This window comes from Caloenas nicobarica, chromosome Z, assembly GCF_036013445.1.
Source record: "Caloenas nicobarica isolate bCalNic1 chromosome Z, bCalNic1.hap1, whole genome shotgun sequence".
NCBI lineage: Eukaryota > Metazoa > Chordata > Aves > Columbiformes > Columbidae > Caloenas > Caloenas nicobarica.
This window is the reverse complement of record NC_088284.1, coordinates 42296413-42318359: the sequence shown is the minus strand read 5'-3', so window position 1 is coordinate 42318359 and position 21947 is coordinate 42296413. Positions and strand designations below refer to the sequence as shown.

General features: G+C 41.6%; 1 protein-coding gene across 5 annotated transcripts in view; it reads right to left on the bottom strand.

Moving 5' to 3' along the window:
* The window catches only part of SHB (SH2 domain containing adaptor protein B), a 64457-nt gene that overhangs the window by 24473 nt on the left and 18037 nt on the right, over positions 1 to 21947 (bottom strand). For all 5 annotated transcript variants that reach the window (XR_010607919.1, XR_010607920.1, XM_065657657.1 and 2 more), the window contains 2 exons: positions 7714 to 7911; positions 732 to 897 (listed from right to left, as the gene is read on the bottom strand). Coding sequence is in view for 3 of the 5 variants with exons in the window: in XM_065657657.1 (XP_065513729.1) it covers positions 732 to 897; positions 7714 to 7911 (364 nt within the window). In the remaining 2 variants the exon portion in view is untranslated. The remainder of the gene's footprint in view (positions 1 to 731; positions 898 to 7713; positions 7912 to 21947) is intronic.

Here is a 21947-nt window from a genome sequence, read left to right as displayed (position 1 = left end):
TCAGTATAACCTCTGTAAATTGCTCCACAAGAAGACTTTTCTTTCTTTGTGTAACAGGGGATTCTGGCCCCTTCTATGAGACTGCACCTTGAATATGATACAGGACAGTGGGTCATTTCATTATAAAAGTCAGTCTGCCCAAATGGTTCGAGGAGGGTAAAAATGAGGCAGAACAGAGCTACCCTCATGGATACCAGACATTCACTCTAGGAAATTCCCCTAGAACTTGAGTCTGGAGCTGACAAAACTGCGTCTAAATACCACCTTCATTTGACACCGTCAGAGTAGAAATAAGTCTCTTTTCTGAAAGTTTTGTAAGTGGTCTTACCAGTCTCTCCCTGGAATAGTATTACAGATAGATGAAAGGCATGTCTGAGTTACTAGAAACATGCTATTCAGCCAGAAAAATATGGAATTTGTGCAGCTTTAAAGCACAATGTGCATAAATGCAATATAAACCTATTTTCCCTGATGCAATGTAATCAACCTGGTTGGAAGTGGAATAACTGCACATATTTGGCAGATAAAATTCACTGCTCCTGAGAGGAGTTTCCTGTTTAAGTCTATTTTGTTTCTCACAAAAGTTAGTTACAATTAGCAGAGTTAATAAGAATAGGGTTTTTGTGAGCACTAACACAAGGGGATACTGAGGAAAGGGAGCTGGAGGAAAGCAAGCTGTTCCTGTAAGTGGGGAGGCAAAGAGCTAGAGAGCAATTACTGTGCTTACTTACATCTGCTTTTCCAGTTGAATAGTTGGATCTATTCTCTCTCCCAGGATCCCACAAAACTCTGGACTGCCATGTTTGATGGGTTTAAAGCCTCCTCCAGGTGCTCTCAATTGCCTGCGCTGGTGATTTGAGGGAGATCCTTGTCGTTTCTCAATGCCATTAAACTGGGCTGCAAGATACACAAGAATTACCTCTCCAGTGGAGGGTAGCAAGGAGCAAAATAGTTGTAGCACTTAGAGAGGTTTCACACTTCTCAGGGAGAATAAACATGCATCCATTAGCATTAAGATGTAGTGGTTTATCTACAAAGTTATATGCATCATGTAAAGGTGTTTCTAACTATGCCAAATACAGTCCCGAAACTCTTGCTTTTCCAGCATTAAAATCCATACTCTTCTAAACCTTGTTACAATAACTAGTGCTTATCCTAACACTCGATACTTTCTTCCCCAAGAGAAGATATTGTTAAACAAGTACAAGTAACAAAGATAGGCTTTCAGTCATCTGCCATAATTGCAATAACAAATGAAAACATCAAGAATGCAGCACGGCAAAAGCACATACTAATTATGTCAGCATCCTCATTCTACAGTTACACTTAAAATCACAGATTCTACGTATCCATAATTTCAAAGAATTAAAGGACAGAATATTGACATAAAAAGCAAAAGGAGCTACCCCCACCATCTTTCTGACTCTCACTGCCTTCTGTGGTTTGCTTCTCATCAAAAACTAACACTCCCAGCTGCAGATGGATCATTGTTTTAAGATCATCTAGTGGGGGCCAGGCAAAAAAAAACCTTTCACTGTATCAGAAGGCAAACATCACAATGTGAGTTTCAACAGCAATATCAAAGAAAATGTTAAAAGGACAATTAAAGGCACTCCCTACAACAGCATGTTGTAGATCTCATCCATTTAGAAATCAACTTATTATAACACATAGCCAGTTAGGCCTGTAGCTGGTAGTACTTACTCTTTTAAAGCAATGCTATACAATAGGAAGACAGCTGTGATGTTCAAAAAGATAAAGCATGCAGAATAAAGATGTGTTGGACATGGAAAACGTTTTGGAGCATTTCTTGTTGTTTTAATGTGCTTTCCTCATGAGGCTTAAGACACTTCCAAATTCCCCCTCTACTCAGAGGAAGTAGGCACAGACTAGTGCAAAAATTGACCAAATGTATTCAATCATATTCTGAAGTACACATGGCAGAAATATGCTGGTTATTTCTTAAAATGAGAACTCAGATTTAACCTCATTACTCATTAATGAAAGCTGATTAGCATAACAAGGAGAATCATTGCTTCTGTGTACTTCGCAATGACATACATGAACAGCACTATTACTTCAACTGTAAGAAAAACACCTGGATGTAATTTGAGAACTCTGTGAAAACTGGTGAACTTAATGTCAGCTTTTGACCAAGTAACATCTTTCAGACAATGAAAAATTTAGTTAAAAAAAAAAAGTGAAATTCAGTTCTGATTGCAAACAGTAAAAAAAAAAATCTTTACAACACGATGGTTACAAGTAGAATCTGTTCTCCAAAAATAGCACAAAGTGAAATTTCAGATGATTTTGAATGTTTGTCTGAAAAGCTCAGACATGTCTCTGGACTCTTGCCCTATTTCTTTTGTGTGTGTGTGAAATAAATCGTCAGGAAGAAGCAGTCTGAAAGGGCTATCCAGGCAGATTAAACTGACAAGCATTATACCAAGTCAGGAACCAACCCACATAATGTTATCAGGACTGAGTTTTGGCTGCTATAAATCTCCTCTTAAAGCTGTAGTATATACCATGAAGGTTCAGAAGCTCAACTCCATGCAGCTGGGAGTGTAAATGATTTTATTGCTATAGTACTTCTGTCTACATAGCCATTACAGTATTGAACTGACTGGATACCTGACCCTTTCTCATTCTCTGTGTGGCCTCTGCCCTGTAGTGGGTGCCACACCCCTCTGCTGGTGACATGCAAGAAATCCCCTGCTTCAAGTTCCCCAGGGCTCCAGGTACCAGCTTTCTGTGCAACCATCATTGCAGCCAGCAGAGGTGATAAAGTTCGGCATCTACAGATCCTCTCTCAAGAATCATAGAATCATTTCAGCTGGAAGAGACCCTCAGGATCATCGAGTCCAATCATAACCTAACCTAACTCTGGCACTAAACCATGTCCCTAAGAACCTTGTCTAAACGCCTTTTAAAAACCTCCAGGGATGGTGATGACACCACTTCCCTGGGCAACTGCTTCCAGTGCTTGATAACTCCTTCCATGAAGAAATTTTTCCTAACATCCAATCTAAACTTCCCCTGGCGCAACTTGAGGCCATTTCCTCTTGTCCTATCACTTGCTACTCGGGAGAACAGACCAACACCCTCCATGCTACAACCTCCTTTCAGGCAGTTGTGGAGAGCGATAAGGTCTCCCCTCAGCCTCCTTTTCTCCAGGCTAAACAGCCTCAGTTCCCTCAGCCGCTCCTCATCAGACCTGTGCTCCAGGCCCCTCACCAGCTTCATCGCCCTCCTCTGCATTCTCTCCAGTACCTCAAAGTCCTTCTTATGATGAAGGGCCCAAAACTGAACAGTGTTCAAGATGGGGCCTCCCCAGTGCTGAGTACAGTGGCACGATCACTTCTCTAGTCCTGCTGGCCACACTATTCCTGATACAAGCCAGGATGCTGGTGGCCTTTTTGGCCACCTGGGCACACTGCTGGCTCATGTTCAGCCAGCTGTCAATCAACACCCCCAGATCCCCCTCTGCCAGGCAGCTTTCCAGCCACTCTTCCCCAAGCCTGTAGTGCTGCAAGGGGTTGTTGTGACCCAAGTGCAGGACCCAGCACTTGGCCTTGTTGAACATCATACAATTGGCCTCAGCCCAATGATCCAGCCAGTCCAGATCCCTCTGTACAGCCTTTCTACCCTCCAGCAGATCAACACTCCCACACAACTTGGTGTCATCTGCAAACTTACTAAGGGTGCACTCAATCCCCTCATCCAGATCATTGATAAAGAGATCAAACGGAACTGGCCCCAATACTGAGCCCTGGGGAACACCACTCATGACTGGCTGCCAACTGGGTTTGGCTCCATTCACCACAACTCTTTTGGCCCGGCCCTCCAGCCAGTTCTTTGTCCATCGCAGAGTACACCCACCCAGGCCATGAGCTGCCAGCTTCTCCAGGAGAATGCTGTGGGATATGGTGTCAAAGGTGTTACTGAAGTCTAAGTACACAACACTCACAGCTTTTCCCTCATCTACTAGGTGGGTCATCTTGTCATAGAAGGAGATCAGTTTTAGGTATTTTGTATACTTTGAAAGAAAAATTACTTCTGGGTAGCACACAATCCTTGTGTGGGAAGCTCACAGTAGCTCTACTATTATTCTTAGCATTTAGAAAATTATCAAAACTAGTATGTAAGGAAAAATTCAACTCACAGAACACTTGTGCCACACTAAACCACAGCAACAACCTGCAGAGAGGTAAATAGCCCTAAAGAATATCACATTTGAAGACTTCAGTGTCACCTGCTCAAGTATTTGATCCTCCCTGCTCTTTTGTGCAGTCCAAGGGCTTTCCTTACCCTCTTACCTTCAAACAAAATATTTGTTGCTCAAAAGTAGGTCTAACGCCAAACTGTCCAAGAACATGTGAAGAATGGCTGAACACGTCTCCAGCCAAGCAAACACTGGATAGGTTGGCAAAAAGTAACTGGAAGCCTTTCAGCTAACACAATCAACAAGAACTAACTGTTAACCTTCCTTGCAGAAGCTCTTCAGCACCAACCCGTGGTCACTGTAGCCCAGACATTCCCATGGCTTCTGTCTGTGGGGATGAATGAGGAAGCATACCATCCTTCTTCTTTGTGGGCAGAAATGCACACACAGCTAATATGACAGGGACCAGGTCTCTCAAGGTGGGAGAAAAGAAACCCCAAGCAGACATAAGGTAACAGAGTGGGACCAGGTGTCAGGTAGGAGGACAAATGAGAGTATAGGCAGAGATGCAGTTCTGTGGGACAAAAGAAAGTGGAAAAGAAGACCACAAACAAAAGAAAGAAAGATGGACAAGAAGAGGACATGGTGCCAGAGGGAAGAGAGTGGAAAACCCTCTAGAATTTGGAACAGGGAAATTCCCTGGAAAACAATGCAGAGAGCAGCCTAAGACCCATTGCAAATCCACTGCTGGTGGCTCTGCACAGCTCCTCAATGTGTTGTGGGCAGCTTGTTGGTCCTTCCAAGTAGCAGACATCTTACTTCTACAACGGAGTTACTGTGGACCGTGCTTCTGTGTAGTAGGGCTCACCTGTCAGGAGATGGAGGCTGCACACATGCTTTGGGCAATGGCAGCATTGCTGCCATCACAGAGACACATGAACTGGGGTAGACACCAACGCCATAGCATAAACCCAAAACAGATGGCTTTACACACATATGTGAGACTGATATTCAGCATCTGCAAAATAGACACCATAGCACTGGAAATCTGGTGATACATTTCACAGGATGGATACTGCAGACATCAGCTTGGCTTGGAAACAAACCCAAACAACCTAAAGATGTAAGAACAAATGAAGCAGAGAGGCAGAATGGCGCTCACAACAGGTTGCCACTGCTCTACTCCACTGTGCTAGAAGATAAATGTATTTCTGCCACCCACATGTGCCTGTCTATTAGGGGATCAGGTCAGAAGCACCCAAGAAGAGTATTGTCACAACAGGCTCTGTTTACAAAACAGTTGCCCTCTATAGCTGTCGAGAGAAGCCACTTCTCATTCCTGTAAGTGTAGTAATATTATTGCACCCAGAATTTCAAAATCACAGAATCATTCAGGTGAAAGGAGACCATGCGAGGTACCTAGTCCAACCTGCTCAAGGCAGGGTCTGCTATGTGATCAGATCAGATTGTTCAGAACTTTATCCAGTCATTCCTTCACATGAGATGAAAAAAATCTGAAGATGGAGACTGCAAGGGCTCCCTGGACAATTGGTTTCAATGCTTGACTGAGAAATGCTTGCAGAGAAAAAAAAAATCCTCATATCAAATCAGAACCTCTCCTGATTCAACTTATGTCTCATCTTCTCATCACATACTTGCTCATTTGTGAAGAACCTGGCTTCGTCTTCTTGAAGATCTCCTCATAGGCATTGGAAAGTTGCTATGACATTCCCCCAAATCATTCCCTTCTCCAGGCTAAGCAAGCCAGTTCTCTCAGTGTTTTCTCACAATTCACACGCTGCAGTTCCCTGTCATTTTGGTGGCTCTCTGCTGACATCAACATTTATCAACATCCTTCTTGCAGCAGAATTCTGGACACAGCATTACACATGTTGTCCAAGAAATGTGAAGTATAGAGGAACAGTCACTTTGCTTGATCTACTGGCTATGCTCATGTTCACAACAGGCCAGGATGCTGCTAGGCTTAATCACTGCTGGGGAGCACTCCTAGCCACATTTAGTCCACTTTCCTCCAGGACTCCTTAAACGCCTTCCAGTAAAGCTGTAAGCCAACAAGTCAGCTAGTCCTTGGTACCTATTATGACAGGGGCTAAGTCTTTGAGTTTGTCCTAGTTGGATTTTGTAAACTTGTTGTCAGCCCATTTCTTCAGACTGTCCAGGTCCATCTGAACACCAGCTTTGCACACACACTCCCTCCTCACCATTGGATATCATTGCACATTTGATGAGGTGCATTTCCTCTCCTCCTCCTCTGGGTTACTGAAAAAGATGCTGAACAGGAAGGTTCCAAAACAGATTGCCCAAGGAACCACACTTCTAACCATACTCCAGGAAGAATACGAAGCGCTAATGATTGACCTCTGAGGTCAATGACCCTGACAGGTTTTCATGCATCTAGTAGTCCACCTATCCACGCTACAGCATTCCAAACCAAGTAACACAGCTGATGCCACAGCACAACATGCTGAAGGCTAAAGTCAAGACAGATGACACCTACTGCTCTCCTTTCATTAACAGATCTAGTAGTTTCAATTCAGAAAGGAAACAGGTTTGTTAAGCAGGATTTAACCAGGGTAAATGCACACTGACGACTAATCATTGCTCTCAGGCTTCTTCCATGCCCCCTCCCAGAGCCACATCTCTTTTCGACGCCCCTTATCACCACAATTACCAACACGCACAGCTCTCCTTTCCAAGCTTTCTGCCATGTTGACACCTAAAAAGGAAGCAGAACAACCCTGCTCCTAGACGCAGCTTTTCACTAGAACATATCATTGAGGGGAAAATCATAGAGCATGTATGACTCTAGCACCTTACAAGAGCATCCTCGAACATGGTCAGACCAATTGATACAACTAGGCTCTACAAAAAAAAAAAAGCCTTGCCCTTTAGGATCACATCCTTACTGAATGAAGCAACAAAAGGGAAAAAACAGAGCAGTATAACCAACACCAAGCACAGACATTCACAGAGACAGAAAACAGTTTGTGACAGATCTCCCTGACTGATTAGCAGTTCAAAAGGATTAATCCAAACCCAAGTTCTACATATCCATAGAAATGTTGGCTATTATAACAAAAATAGTCCAAATACTAAAAAGCTCATCACTGAGTGGAAGCATGCTACTGCATTCACGTTCCACAGCTATTTTTTGTCCTGACCCTTTAAGAATTGCCCCATAATTTTAAGAACCTTGCAAAGCAACTCCCTCATCATAGAGCCACTCAACAATAAAGACTACCTGCATCACCTCTGTTAAAATGAGGGTAGCACAAGGAGTAGGAGAAACTTACTAACATGAACCAAGTGCTGAGATGGTTCACAACAGGTCAGCTGAAGCACCAAACAAAATGTGCAAAGTTCCACATCTCTGAAGCAGGTAAAAATCTGAGACTACCCACACTTGCTTTTCAGATATTTATCTCCACGCACACTAAAAGAGTAGAAATACTTGGATTCTCCCAAAGGTAAGTACATATGCTATGAGTGTAACAGAGGATTTCCTGGTTGGAATCTAGGAATCCTACCTGCCAGAGCTGGGATAGTGACTTTGTTCCACTCCCACGGCTGATCATATTCATCTGCAGGCCTGTCATCATCCTGTGGCAATTTTCTTTCTTGTAAACGGTGACTCATCATGCTTTCAGAATCAGAATCCACACCACTGCCTTCTGGTTCATAGGGTGTGTCATAGAGCTGCACGTTTTTCTGGTGGGACTGAAACTCTGTTGGCAAGAAAGAAAATCGCATCAGCATCACTACTAGCCATGCTTTATCATTACAGTCAATAATTTTAGAGCATGCAACTTCCATCTGCTCCTTAATAGACACATAATTATAGAGATGGCAAGCTTGTACAAGACTTCTAAATTCTACCTCTGCATTTGGCAAGTGGCCAGAAGCAAAAGTTTGCTCTAGTTAATAAACAGCACAGTCTCATGCCTCCACCAACATTACCCAGCTTGCACAGAGCCAGGTTACAGGAAGCACACAATCCCTGTCAGCCCGTGTAAAGCACACTAAAAAGCAACTGCACATGAATCCCCAAGAACATCAAAATTTGTGTATACAGTTAACTCTTCAAGAGCAGATTGTTCAGAAGTGCAATTCAAGCATACAAAAAACCCTCACAAAAAATAAATCTCACAGTATGATTATTATAATTATATAAGCTGATAATAAAATTATCTGCAGTTACCTCTAGAGAATAGCAGCAGAAAATGACCTAAGACTAGAGAAATATTAGTTAAAAAAACTGGAAAGGAGCCAGTGCAGAGCTACCAAGATGGCAGGATGCTGGGCCCTATGATAAGGAGATATGGGTTTGATTGTTCTGTTGAGGGGAAGGCCAAGAGGAATTTACCAGCAGCTCTCAGCCGCCTGAAGGGCAGTCAGAGCCAAATACTTTGAGCAGTATCAGAAGATGCAATAAAGAGAAACAGACAAGATGAGCTTGAAAGATCCAAGTGGGACATTGGGGGAACCTTCTTCCCCTGGTGTGTAGTGCAGTCCTCTGACAGGTCACCAGGTGTCATGGGAAGTGTCTCCATTCTTTGGAGTTTGCAGAGCCTCGGCTAGACAAGCCAGGGTGACTCCATCTACTGATACAAAACTGGATGGAGTGGGTTACAGACCAGATGACTGTGCTGCCATTCAGAGAGACCTGGAGATGTTAGAGAATTGCGGTTTAACTGGCTGGAAAGCAGCTCAGAGAAGGACTTTGGGGTCCTGTATGACTGCAAGTTGAACATGAGCCAGCAATTCACCCTCAAGGTAAAGAAAACCAACACTAACCTGGGCTGCATTAGGAGGAGTGTTGAAAGCAGGTCGAGGGAGTGATTCTTTCCCTCCATTCAGCACTGGTGAGGTCACATCTGGACTGCTGGGTCCAGTACTCACCTTCTCAGTGCAAGAAAGACACAGACATGCTGGAGCAAGTCCAGCAAAGGGCCATGAAGCTGGAAATGGGACTGAAGCATTTCTCATAGGAGGACAGACTGAGAGCTGGGACTGGACAGGCTGAACGAGATAAGTTTCAGTGGGGACCTTATCAATGCCTATAAACACCTGATGGAAGAGAGTAAAGACAGAGTCAGAGTTTTCTTGGCAGTGCCCAGTGACAGGACAAGAGGCAACAGGCAAAAATTAAAATATATGAAGTTCCATCTGAACAGAAGAAAATACCTTTTTACTGTCATACTGGTCAAACATTGAAACAGGTTGCCTAGAGAGGTTGTGGAGTCTCCACCTTCGGAGATATTAAAGACCTGACTGGACATAGTCAAGAGCAACCCATTCTAGCTGACCCTGCTTGAACAGGGTGTTTTATTAGATGATATCGAGAGGTCCCTTCCAACCTCAGCCATTCTGTGATTATCCTGCCCACTGAAGGGAAAAAATTATTTGCAGCAAATTGCAAAGTTACTTAAAAAACAATACACAATATAACACCTCCGGAAGAAGGGAACCTTTTAACCTGCAAATGAAGCAAAGATTTAGAGCAATTCTCTCCATTACTATAACAAAAGCTGTTCATAAATTCATTTAGCAGCAAGACCTTTCTAACCAAGTAATTGGTCCAAACCATTTCAAAAGTACTGTGAAATTCCTACAATATGACAGTGCCCTTATCACCTGGAGAAAAATTACTAAGTTTACACATTATAGCTACAGTAAACTTGAAGAAATATACACCAAAACCAATAATGTAAATCCAAGCAAGATAGGTCACGATAATTCCTAGTTATGAATGAAAACTAACATTACCACCTTTCAATACAGGCAAAACCTCAAAAAGAGTATCTTAAAAGGGCAGCTTATTTGGAAAAAAAAAAAAAAAGCTTTAAGTTAAAACACAGTCTTTATATTTCGGCTATATTTTGAAATGAATTTTGCTCAAGGAAAAATGCTGCATTAAGAAAAAACTGTGTTTGAAAGAATACACAGCTGATACTTCCATGAATTCTCCTGGATCAAAAAGATAAGTAGTTTATTTCTTCTAAAATCAGGAACTTATGTATCTGTCTGTCCTTCAGTACTATGAAACCAACCACTGCTACACCAGGAAGCCTGCATTTCTGAGGAGCAGAAGCCATGATCCTACCAAACCAAAGACTTTAAAAAATAAAAAACCACAAAAAACCCCACAACAACACAACAACAATGCAACCCACAAACCAAACCATATTATGCATTTTAAGTACCAAATACATCTACACGACTTGGTCCTGGTGTGTAAGTCTATTTCAATACAGGAGCCCGTGACCAACATTTCTCTTTTACCTACAGGACCAAGCATGCAACTGCACAAAAAACATTACCTGTAAATAGAAGGTGGTGTGTTACTGATTAATTGTTCATGATCAGGGCCCACAATTAGAAAAATTACAAATATTTGATTCTATAGCAGAAAGGTTTCTCTAGGAAAAACTAAAACCTAGGGACAATAAAGAAGCAGAAGAAGGAGAATATATGTACGTGCATATATAAGAATATGTGTGTGTGTACACATACACACACACACACAGACTTTTTTATAATGTTTCCTATAAATTTGCTTGGAAGTCCATCTTTTACTTGATATATTGGAAGAGTATTGGTAAAGTAATTTTACTAAAAGATAAATCAGAAACAGTTCCTTTCAATAACAGACAGCAAAGATGAATCTGTACCACAAGCAGTACTAGCACGATACACACTGATAGCTCAGTAGAGACTCGATATTTAAGAATTAGGTAGTTGAAGACAACAGAACATTTATGATGAAGAATTTATCATGGTTCTCAGCCAGATGAGATGTGCTCTTATCTTCATTTAGCCACCTGCTTGCGTTCCCCATAGAGACAAGGCAGGGAGAAGGACCACCGCTCAAGAACTCCTAGAATAGATTTATTCCATGGACATGGTAACTACATGGTGAAAGGCAACACAGAAATGTGAACAGTACATTGTTTCTAAATAAACATCTAGCCTGTGAATGATTGTGTCACTATGACTAAAAACAAACACACACACACACAAAAACCAACCAAAAACCAACGAAAACAAAAAAGCCCAAAACCACACCAAAAACTGAGGGCTCAAAACAGTCTGAAGCTTCCCTGAAGACTAATGCCCATCTTTGTTAGCAATTTTGTCAGAAAAACACCATGAAAACAAAGAGTAGTCAAAACTTTGGAAGTGGTATCTGATGCATCTACAAGACATCTTTCCCTCTGACCAGGATTCCAGCAAGAGCAGGCACTATCAGTACTCTGTTTCATCCTCTGGCAGGACTCAAAAGCACACAGCATCTGTATACTCAACTATCTGGTTTTTTACTGTTCAGTACAAGGACCAGTGTCAGTGATTATTTGCCACAGTGATAATTTGCAATTTTGCAGATGGCAAGTTTCAAGAAACAGTGATCAGCCACAGTGATTATTTGCAATTTTGCCCACTTTGACTCGCTTTTCCCAAGGAAAGTGTTCTCCTAGTTGCAATCTTTCTGTTCTGTCACTCAAATTGAGCCACTGGCACAATGTAGGAACTCTGATCAGTACCCAAGCATCTAATGAAGATGACTCAGCATCTCTTGGATGTAAAAGCCTTCAGATATGACTACAAATGTTAGAGTGGGAGGTTCAGTAAACTCAAACTCCAGCACGCTCCTGCACATGCATACAGCAAGGACCAGTAATGTAGACATGAAAGATGGTCTACATTTGCTCTTCAGCTCTGGAGTCAAAATAGTTTAATTTAGAATTCTACCTCCACGTGACTAGACCAAGAAAGCTGCTCAGTTGTCATCACATCCAGCCACAGATTTTTGTTTTTCACAGTCCAAGGCCTTGCATGCAGTAAAAGACAGCTGACTTTCTAGCACGGAAAAAGTGACAGGGATATGAATAATCAAATTACTGTGAAAATCTTTCAGCTCACCCCTTTGGCCTATAATCCCTTTACTCATTGTGTCCGCTCAGCACATGATTGATGGAAGGAGCAACTTGTACCTAGCTTATATAACACTTTAAATACTCTATGCTGAGCTTCCCAGTTGCTAATATTCAGCACCTTGCACTTATTCGCAGATCTGTCTGTAGTTATTACACTACTCAGCCAGACTCTGACTAGATGCTGATTCCTAGTTGAAAGCCCACTTACCGACTAATCTGTTTGTAATGCAGTGTTGTTTACTTCCCCTTGGACAACACTTTATATAACAGTACAGAACATGAAGCAGTGTTTGAGTATATACAGCTACTGACAAAATGCTGTAAAGTATACAGTCTATCACTCAAGAGCATTTGTGCTTACAAATATATCTAGAAACAGCAAATAAATCTGGTTAGCATTCAGCAAAGCATCAGTGACAACAGGCTCTACTGTTAAGGAAAGCAAACCACAGTCATGTGAGCACCAGAAATCAGTTCTTTTCTTCCCTTCTTGCAATAGAAACATCACAAATCATGATGCATAACAAAAGGTATTTTCCGCTTAGGTCAGGTCAGAAAACATCACGTTAAAAAAATCCATTCCAGTCATGATCTTGATGCATACAACTGAGCCAACACTTTCTGGTCATTTTTCCAGTTACATTCTTATTTTCCAACATGCATCTCTAACACACCAGCAAATGTGCATGCAAACATTTTTCAAAGCACAAAACCAAACCCAAAGAGAAAACTGCGGAAAGATGGATTTTTTTCTGGGTGTTTCGCTCTTCATTTGTTTTTAAAGAAAGATATATGAAGATCCTTTAAAAAGTGATTAGAAGAGGTTGTCTGTTGATAAGCTCTATATTCTACCATGATGCTAAGTTTTCTTAGTGACAGTGCATCTCACAACTAACAGAAAGGGCAATAGTAAGTGCTACTCAGCTTAACATACAAAAGCAATGGCATATCTGAAAGATATCATTTTTTTCCTTTGTCTCCCTCTTCTCTTTCTACTTCAATTGAGACAGCAGCACAGACACCTTCCAGCCCACCTCAGGCTGCATTATAAGCCATAACAGCTGCTGCAGGACTTGCTTAGGAAAAGCTCAAAAGGGCTCAGCTATGCCATCACGGTTTTCTGTCTTGCAGCCCATCCCAGCCAAGTACAACTATTCAACAGAACACATGAGAGCTACAACTGCAACAAGAGCCACCCAACCCACTACTTTTTCACACAGCTTTTCAAACTACCCACTCCGCAGAAAATGAATGCAGAACTCAAAGCCCAGGGTTCCTCCAGGCAAGCCTCATTTCCCCACAGTTTGCCTGGTTTGTTCTTAATTGCTAGTCTGACCTACAACAGCATTAGTTTTGTATGCCTACATTCTGTTTCATAAATCCAAACTGTATGCAAAGTCTCCCACTCCAAGCCACCAACACCTGAACAAGGCAGAATCAAGAGCAAGCTCAGATGGTGATTGAATATTTCCATCTTCTTTTTGCACACATTGATATTGCTCAAGAAATTCAGTCACAATAGCACAGCATAGCCCAGAAGCAAGCAGAAACACACTGCAGGCTTCCTAGATCTTTGCCTGGGTAGGGATGACAGAAAGAAATGCACATATCAGCACACCAACACACATCAAAACCAGATCAGGCTTACCTGACCCCAACCAGAAAGGGCAAGCTGCTCCTGCAGAGAATAGCCTTGGATAATTGTAGCAACTAGAATGGTATGAGTTTGTACAGGTATTTGGGCTCCTCCAAAAGAGCACTTTCAAGCAGAATTCTTCATAGCATGACACAGGGACTCTTCAAACTACTGGCAAGGGTTTTACAGCATTTTGATCTCAATGGTTTCTCTTTCCCAACCATCCAAGTGCCCATTCCTTCTCTTCACTTTTTGTGGAGGAACACAGGCCAGATTCATCAGACACCGAGCGAGTAAATTGCATGAATGAAGTTAAGTTCCTTCCACGTGCACTCTCACCTAGCCTATTATGATGTTGACCTACCTTGCCAACGTTTTGGACATCATCTTCCCATTATTTTGGGGGCAAGTTGTGTCTTAACGAGAAGAAGTGGCAAGAAACTGAAAAAAAACCTAAAATTATATTCAGGCTTGTGATTAAAGTGTCAGCATTTAGTCCACTTCAAGACCACATCAAGTCACAAGAGCAAGATGAGAGTGTTGAAACAGGAGAGGAAAATAAAAAGGGGGAGGGGAGAAGAGGGCATTTAAATAATCTTGTCTTAAACTCATCCGGGACAATATGCTTGTACGTTGAAACCAAGAAACAAAATACTGTGCATGCAACTGGTGCACTGATTGGAAAGACACAGGGTCCCTCTTGGTCTCTCTTTCTAACCCCTATTCCAGACCAAGGTGGAGGGATGGTTACTCTTTCAGGAGAACACCAATTTTGCAATTACCCACCTGTACAGAGTAGAGGAGTTAGCTTTTTATTTTCACGTATCTGTAAGCTGCTATGCAGTATCCAGAGCAGCAAGCACTGCTATAATATTTATCATTAGAGAGAATGCCTTAAATTATTTTAGGGGAGAAGACAGATTTAAACATAGAGGAATGCTATTCATTTTATGCACAGCTGGTTTTCACCTCTACTTATGCACCTAGTTATAGCAACCACAACACACCATAGTCTCTCCCAACATGAGAAATAAGACTCTATGCATTCTGGCCTTATTTCCTTACACTTACTGACGGGTTGCAAAGTGCTCCACAAAGACAGGAAGAGAAGTACCAATCATCATGGCAACTGGATATGGATCTAAAGTGACAGATTTTCACAGCACTTGTGAGATTATTGCAAATATGCCTCAATTGATGCATGACACCTAATGCAAAGGAAGAACTCCTCTTCTGTAATTGTTCCTAGACAACTTATTTCCTTTAAAATATTGCTGAATGAAATCTCTGTACAAATTTCTAATGAAGTAAGAAACAACTTGAAAGAGATGCCGAAGCCCTGGAGGTTTCTAACTAACATCAATCTAGTGTATTTTAAAGTAGTAGCACAGCTACCCAGAACATATGTCCTTGCTTCTACTAGGCTGCAGGGAATTCTGCACTATAATCAGGATAGCAGCAAGTGAAGGCAAAGCTCTATAAACACACATAGTAATAGTAGCACTATGCTCGAAATTATGGGTATGCTCAGAACACATCAGACATCCTCTTCTTTGTCAGCTCTAGGAAAAGCTCTCCAAGATTTCCAGTTCAGTCCTTTAGAAAACTCTCAACATCTAAATAAAGCCATCCTGTTACCAGTCAGAATCCTACTTCTGTGTGCTACTGAACTTCTTCAAATCTCCTCCCGTGGCTCCTCACACTGCAAACAATGAGTTGAGGGCACATACACATCACATTTCAAGAGTGAAGAGTTACCTTCCACTTTTCCCCATTTAAGTTAAAAAAAAATTAAAACTTGTTCTGCTAGAATGACCAACATGTAGTCCTATTCACACCATCTGGCAACAAAACAATGAACATAAGAGTTCTAGTGAGGAATCCACAGTACCATATGAGATTGATTGATGATGGATGAATTATAATTTTGAGCTGATTTCTAGTCACGGCCAGCCTAGTGTGAAATCCTCAAATAGAAACTAGAATTGGAATACACACAAATATAGGAATAAAAGAAGAAACTTGAAGTCTGTTGAAAACTATGTTAGCTGTTGAGCTTAATGACCAAAGACATTTCCTGACCTGTGTTGAATGCAGTTGTTTGCCATGTTCCAATACAAACAGATAGCAAATCTTAAACTGAGCCACAACAGTGCTTAAAGATCACATGTTCACTTGCTAGGCTCAGTGACCTTCAATAGGCAAAAAATGTTCTTTCTAAACATCCCATGCTGTATATGCTAATCTGTGTGGCCTAATATTTATCAAAGTAATTATCATTGCTTTTTTTACATTATTTACAGCAGTAAACTCAGTGCCAACAAGCGACTTGCCAGAGGCCACTAGTAAGGGAATTTGCAAGAACTGACTCACCATCAATGTGCTGTAGTGACTATTCGAATGAAGTTACATGTCTGAAAAAAAAACAAAAAAAAAGGCCTCTCCAGCTACAAGGGAACTGACACCCAAGACTTTTTGAAGTATGTGCACATTCACGGGAATGCTGTTTTTTCCACCAGTCCCAGCGTTTCTGTGATAGCTTGCAGCAAGACAGAACTACCTCTCTCAGCATGTCCACAAATGGCTCCCAGTTGAGGCAGATGCACTGCTTTTGCTAGGCTGCCTGTCATGCATTGGATATTCCATTGTGATTCAGGCACTGGAGTCCCTAGAAAGAAGCAGTGAAGTGCACAAAGGCATTTGCTCTGCTAACGTCACTTGCATCTAGAGGGGAGGCTCAGCTTTCTGCATTCATAGGTGTGAGCTAGTTAAACTTGCTTACTGCTGTTCTACCGCAATGCCAGGATAATGTATATATATAGACAGCATGATAAATACACAGAAAAAGAAGACAGGAAGGAGGATGTTAATATTGTGAGCCTGTGAACAAAGCTTGTGAATTTTCCTTTGGAATGCTCTCTAATATTCTCCTTGATTAACCTCAGAAAAGTTCCTGTTGACAGAACCCTCACATTTATGAATGCTCTGCCCTTCCTCATCAAGCACTTCCTTTAGTTTATGTTCACCTTTGTTGATAATGCAGATGTGTCATCACCCAGGTTGATGAATGCATTGAATAACACAGCCAAGAAAACTTGTATCTCTGTGCCATGATCCAAATGCTCTAGAGCATGCCTTGAAATAAATTCCAGCTCTTCAGGTGAAGCACACAGATCCCTCTTCTGTACCAGTGACCCACCCCTGGAGCAAGATCATCTGTTCAGTCTGCCCCACACAGACCGGGCTTGTATGGGGAAGGACAAGTTCTTTCCAGATTTCAGTACATCTGGGAGACTTGAATTTAGCTTTCCATTTATGGCCAGAAGCCCTTTTGCAACTTCCAGTCTTCAAGGGGTACTGGAAGCACGCTGCTACATTGATCAGGGACTGATCTAACACACTCAGTTCCCAGGACAACTGTGTGACTAGACTCTTGTGACAAATGCATCAATCACAGGGCAAGTAACATCTATGGGAAAGTAACTATTTTCAGAAATGCTACCCATTGAAGTCTACAGAATTCTGAAATACAAGAAGAGGGGTTTCTCCCCATCTACCATATAATTGAAACAGATGTGTGATATGGAGGCTAGAACGCCCAGTGTCCCTAGCACAATGCTAGGTGATGACTAAAAATGCAAAAGAAAAACATGGTGTGCATTCAAACTCCCAGGCAGGGCATAAACGCGAGGCACTTCTAGGCCTCTAAGAAATCAACGTACTGATGTACCATATGCTTACTTCAACTTTCAAATCATTGTCCTAACTCAAGGCCCCAGCCTGCCCCAACTCTCCTTCACTAGCCATTCTAGAACACAAAAACCACAGCTCCTGATCTGAAACAGACAGAGCTGGTTTTGCTGACAAACATTCCTCAAGGTAGGCACTCCCCTCAGATTATGATTTTTACCTCCTCTCTCACAGATCCCCCTCCCCCATTTTTGATAATGTAGTGCCAAATTAGTTTGCGACTTAGTGACCTTAATTTTACTATTGTTCAAGTAAACCAATTTTTCTATTATAGCATGTATCATGCTAGGCACCTTGTACTCAAAAGAATTGCGAGCTGGAGGTAAGGAGCTCCCTTCAAAGCCAAGCAGCAAGTTAAGAAGGGTAACAGATGCAGTCTATTATCTCGTTCTTGTAGCCAGTATTCTTTGTCATACCTTAAAAAGATACAGTTCTTTGTGTAATAACTTGGCTGACAGCGTATCTCCATGTGAGTGATGATCCAAAATTGGATGCTCCTGCAAACATGAGGTTTAGATGCACTCTATGGTCCAGCAGGCAGACGGCTGCCTTGTTTTGGCATTAGATTACAAATGTTTCATGCAGTCTGAGAATTTGATTAATTCCTTCTAAGAGATACCTGGAAAAGCTGTGTCAACATGTGGAGTGGTCAGCAGGAAGTAGAAAAGCACTATCCCTTCCAGCTCACAGGGTATGGCTGGGATAGGGCCTTATGACTTTAATGGGATTTTAAAGGGGAAAAAACCCCCACGTTTTTCCCCAGCATAGCAATATCCATGAACTGAGGGCATCCTCTCAAGTCACCACAGAAAACAAACAGACCCTTCTACAGTATTCGATATTCAGTGCAGGCTGATGGGACTAAATACTCAGATAGAACCCAACTTATCTTCCCCTAGCATTCCCTGAGAAGAATGGATGATGGAACAGCCTGGATGTTATGGGCACCATCACTCTGGTCTGACAGTGTCTCAACCATTCACCTCTGTTCAAATGCAGCACCTCCAGCCACAGCTTCTATGGGGAACCCTCAAGCATGAAGTACCTCCTACACCTCATCCAAGCAATGCCACTTACCACAGGTTTGGTAAGGCAGCACAGGCCTGTTTCTGTGACAGGACATGTTATTGCAGCAGCTACAGACTGATGCTAGGGGAAAAATAAGAATTGAAAGCTTGCATAAGAAAGCAGTGGAAACACCAGTTACAACACACTTGGATAGACAGTCTAGCCCTTGCAAGGGAACAGTGGGGATTCATACTGCCATTTCAAGAAAGAACAGAGTCATTTCAGCTATTAGACAGCTCAGATGTAAATCAGCGCATGGGGTTGTAGCTTTACGATGAAATCCAGTGATAGTAATGCTGTCTTGCATTGCTTCTTCTTTCCTCTTCTCTTTGCCTCCAATCCATCTTCATCTATTTCATGCTGGGATTACAGTGATCCAGGCAGCATCAGCAGTGTTGGTATCCTCTTAGCAGGTTACTTTTTTTCTCTCTTGTGCACCTGTTTCTCAGGATCCTTAGAATTCAGCATCTTCTTATTTATCTCTACTTGTTTTCACACATGCTAGCAGCCAGGCCAGGGTCTCACGCCATGCATAGTACGGGATACAGTATGTCAGATATTAAGATCACAGAGATCTTCCTTCATACATCTGCACTTACACTGGGACATCCAATCCCCAAACAGGTTGGGGATAAAGCAAAGATGCGACACTGTTCCTGTGGCTTTGGGTGTACACCCACCCAAGCTGAGACTCACATTGCATAGCACACCAGGAACTGGATTTCTAGGGATATTCTCTGAGCCTCTGGCATGCACTTCCTGAAGATAGGATAGGCACAAATATCAGCACAGGCCAACAGATGTGTTTGGCTGCCAGGATATGACAGCTTCTTATAAACACACATTCATTCTCAACATGCTCTACCTTAGCCTCAGGTCAAGCCTTTCCTTGAAAACCTTTCCAAACCCCGGCATGAGTGTTTGTTTCTTTCAATCAACATAACCACAAATCTGGGAAGGCAGTATTTTGGGGGGGGATGGACACTATCAGCAGAAGAAACTTCAAGCCTGATTAAACCCAATTCTAACCACGGACAACATGGAATCAGACAGACCAACAGCTTATTGAAACCATCTAATTCAAGGGTTTTGGGTTTTTTTTCTTTTTTTTTTCTTTTTTTTTTTAAATGAAATATCAGCTGGGAACCAGCTGCATCACAACTGCAAGTCCACAGAGCTTCATGAAGGAAGAATATGTTTTGAATCAACATATTTGTTATTTCTAACATTATACATTTCTACTCAGGTGTAAGCTTAGCTTCTCAAATTGAAATAATAGGGTCTTATTTTCATATGGACATTTCCTTTTGCATAATCCTCTACTAACTCAAGAAGCATGCAGCACACACAAACTTCAAGTTCCCGTTTCAAACTAGCCTTTACACCTGGTTTCCAGAGTTGTTCAAGAGTTAGGGCACATCAGTAAACATGGAATACCTAACAAAAATCTATCTTGTTTTCTGTGTCTCCTAAAGTGTATTCTTCTGGGGTTTGCAGATTCCCTCTCTCTGGGATTAACCCACATTAAATATAGTCAGAAGGATTTCACCATATATGGGTAGCCACAGACTGTTCTTTTGACCATCAGACAGCACAGCTAACAAACATAACAAACAAAGCAGTAAATATTTTGAGGCCAACCAAACTGAACTCCAAAGGTCTTCTTTAGAAGTACTAGATACATAATAGAACTCACCTGGGAAATATAAACTGAATCTTTAAAAACTCCCCAAAAAGATGCCTTTGGAGTTCCATTTGCCAAGTAAAATTCAAAGACATCTGTGCAAAACCAAACCAAAACAATGACAACAACAACAAAAACAAACAAAAAAGTAGAACAAAACCTGACTTCACTGAGGGGAAGACTTTTTCTATTTTTACCAGCATTAGGACAAGATGACTGGAAACCAAATACCCAGATCTCAAAACGCTAAGGATTTTCAGTGAGATATCAAGCATCTTATACTAGCTCAATCAAATACATATTCAGAACACTGGCTATATCATTATCCACAATTCAACCCCAGCTTTGGAAGTGCCTTTAGCATCATTGAGAGCTCCTTGTGTTTCCTTTATAATAACAGAAGAGCTAATCTGCTGCACCAAACACCAATTTGGCAAAAAGTTGTCTTGCAATCGCAAGGGTACAGAAATTTACTGGTCCTTACTTTAGCCAAGCCACCCATCATTGTGCACTAAACCATACCATGCTCTATGGCTAATCTGGAAAGGGAGATAAAATAAGCTCATGTCCTAAACACAAGAAGAAATTTATAGGCTTCATAGTTAAAATTAAAAATATTCATCACTGCTGTAAGAGCAAGAACCTATTGGGACTAATGTGTTGTTTCTGAGAAACTACTCAACTTGAATGAATAGATTTACTTCAGTGAGAAATAAAAGCCTCTCTGTATGATACTGAAAAATTCCAAATAACATAGTCTGGACGTCATTTCCTGTGTCTCTCTTCAGAAATGCTATTTTGAGATAAATAGGAACACTTGAATGCAAAGATCCTTTTTTCATGCAACAGCCTCATCTTCCGCCACTGATTAATCTTTCCTGAGGGCCCAAAACAGGAGCTGCCAATAGGAAAGGAAAGCATAGAATCAACTTAACTGGGCACAAGAGTGATTTCTACCTTACAATGAGAAAAAGAGGATATGCTGTACAAATCCAAGAAATGCATAATTGATCTGCACAAGGATGTGCTGACTGAATCAAATCATCATAAACTAAAAACACATGGTCCCATACCCCAGAAAAGTTTACAGACTGCACAGTCAAGAAGTAGGAAATGGATGCAGATAACATGAGGAAAATACAGGGACAATACAGTCACAAAATGCCAGGACAAGGAGTTCAAACAGTCCAAACTCCTACAATAGCCCCATTAACCACCTCATTAATCACCTACATGACAGAAAAGGACGGATGCTACCAAAATAGCAGTTAAAGGCTCACAGGCATCCTGAAGTGTCTCATTTTGACCATTGGTACAAAAAACTCAGAGAAGTGAGGAAGGCAGGAAGGAATGAAGCCACACAAAGATATAGTAGCCCTCCTCCAGAGAGAAGACCAAGAAGTCTGAATCTGATTGAGGAAAAAAAGGCCATAAAAAAAGTCGATCAACTTTTTTTTAAGTGAACTAACACAATGTTATGCTTGGGCGATCGCTACCACGAACACAGATACAGCATTGACATTGCCAAGCTGAGCAATACAAACTTCTACTCCCACTTCTCACATTTTCGTCTTCCCATATAACAGTAAAAATAATCTATATTCAATAGTGAGTTCTAGAGCAGTGTTATCAAGGCACATGCAGGCACATGAAAATCCTCCACAGCATTTACTGTTGACCACCTAAGCA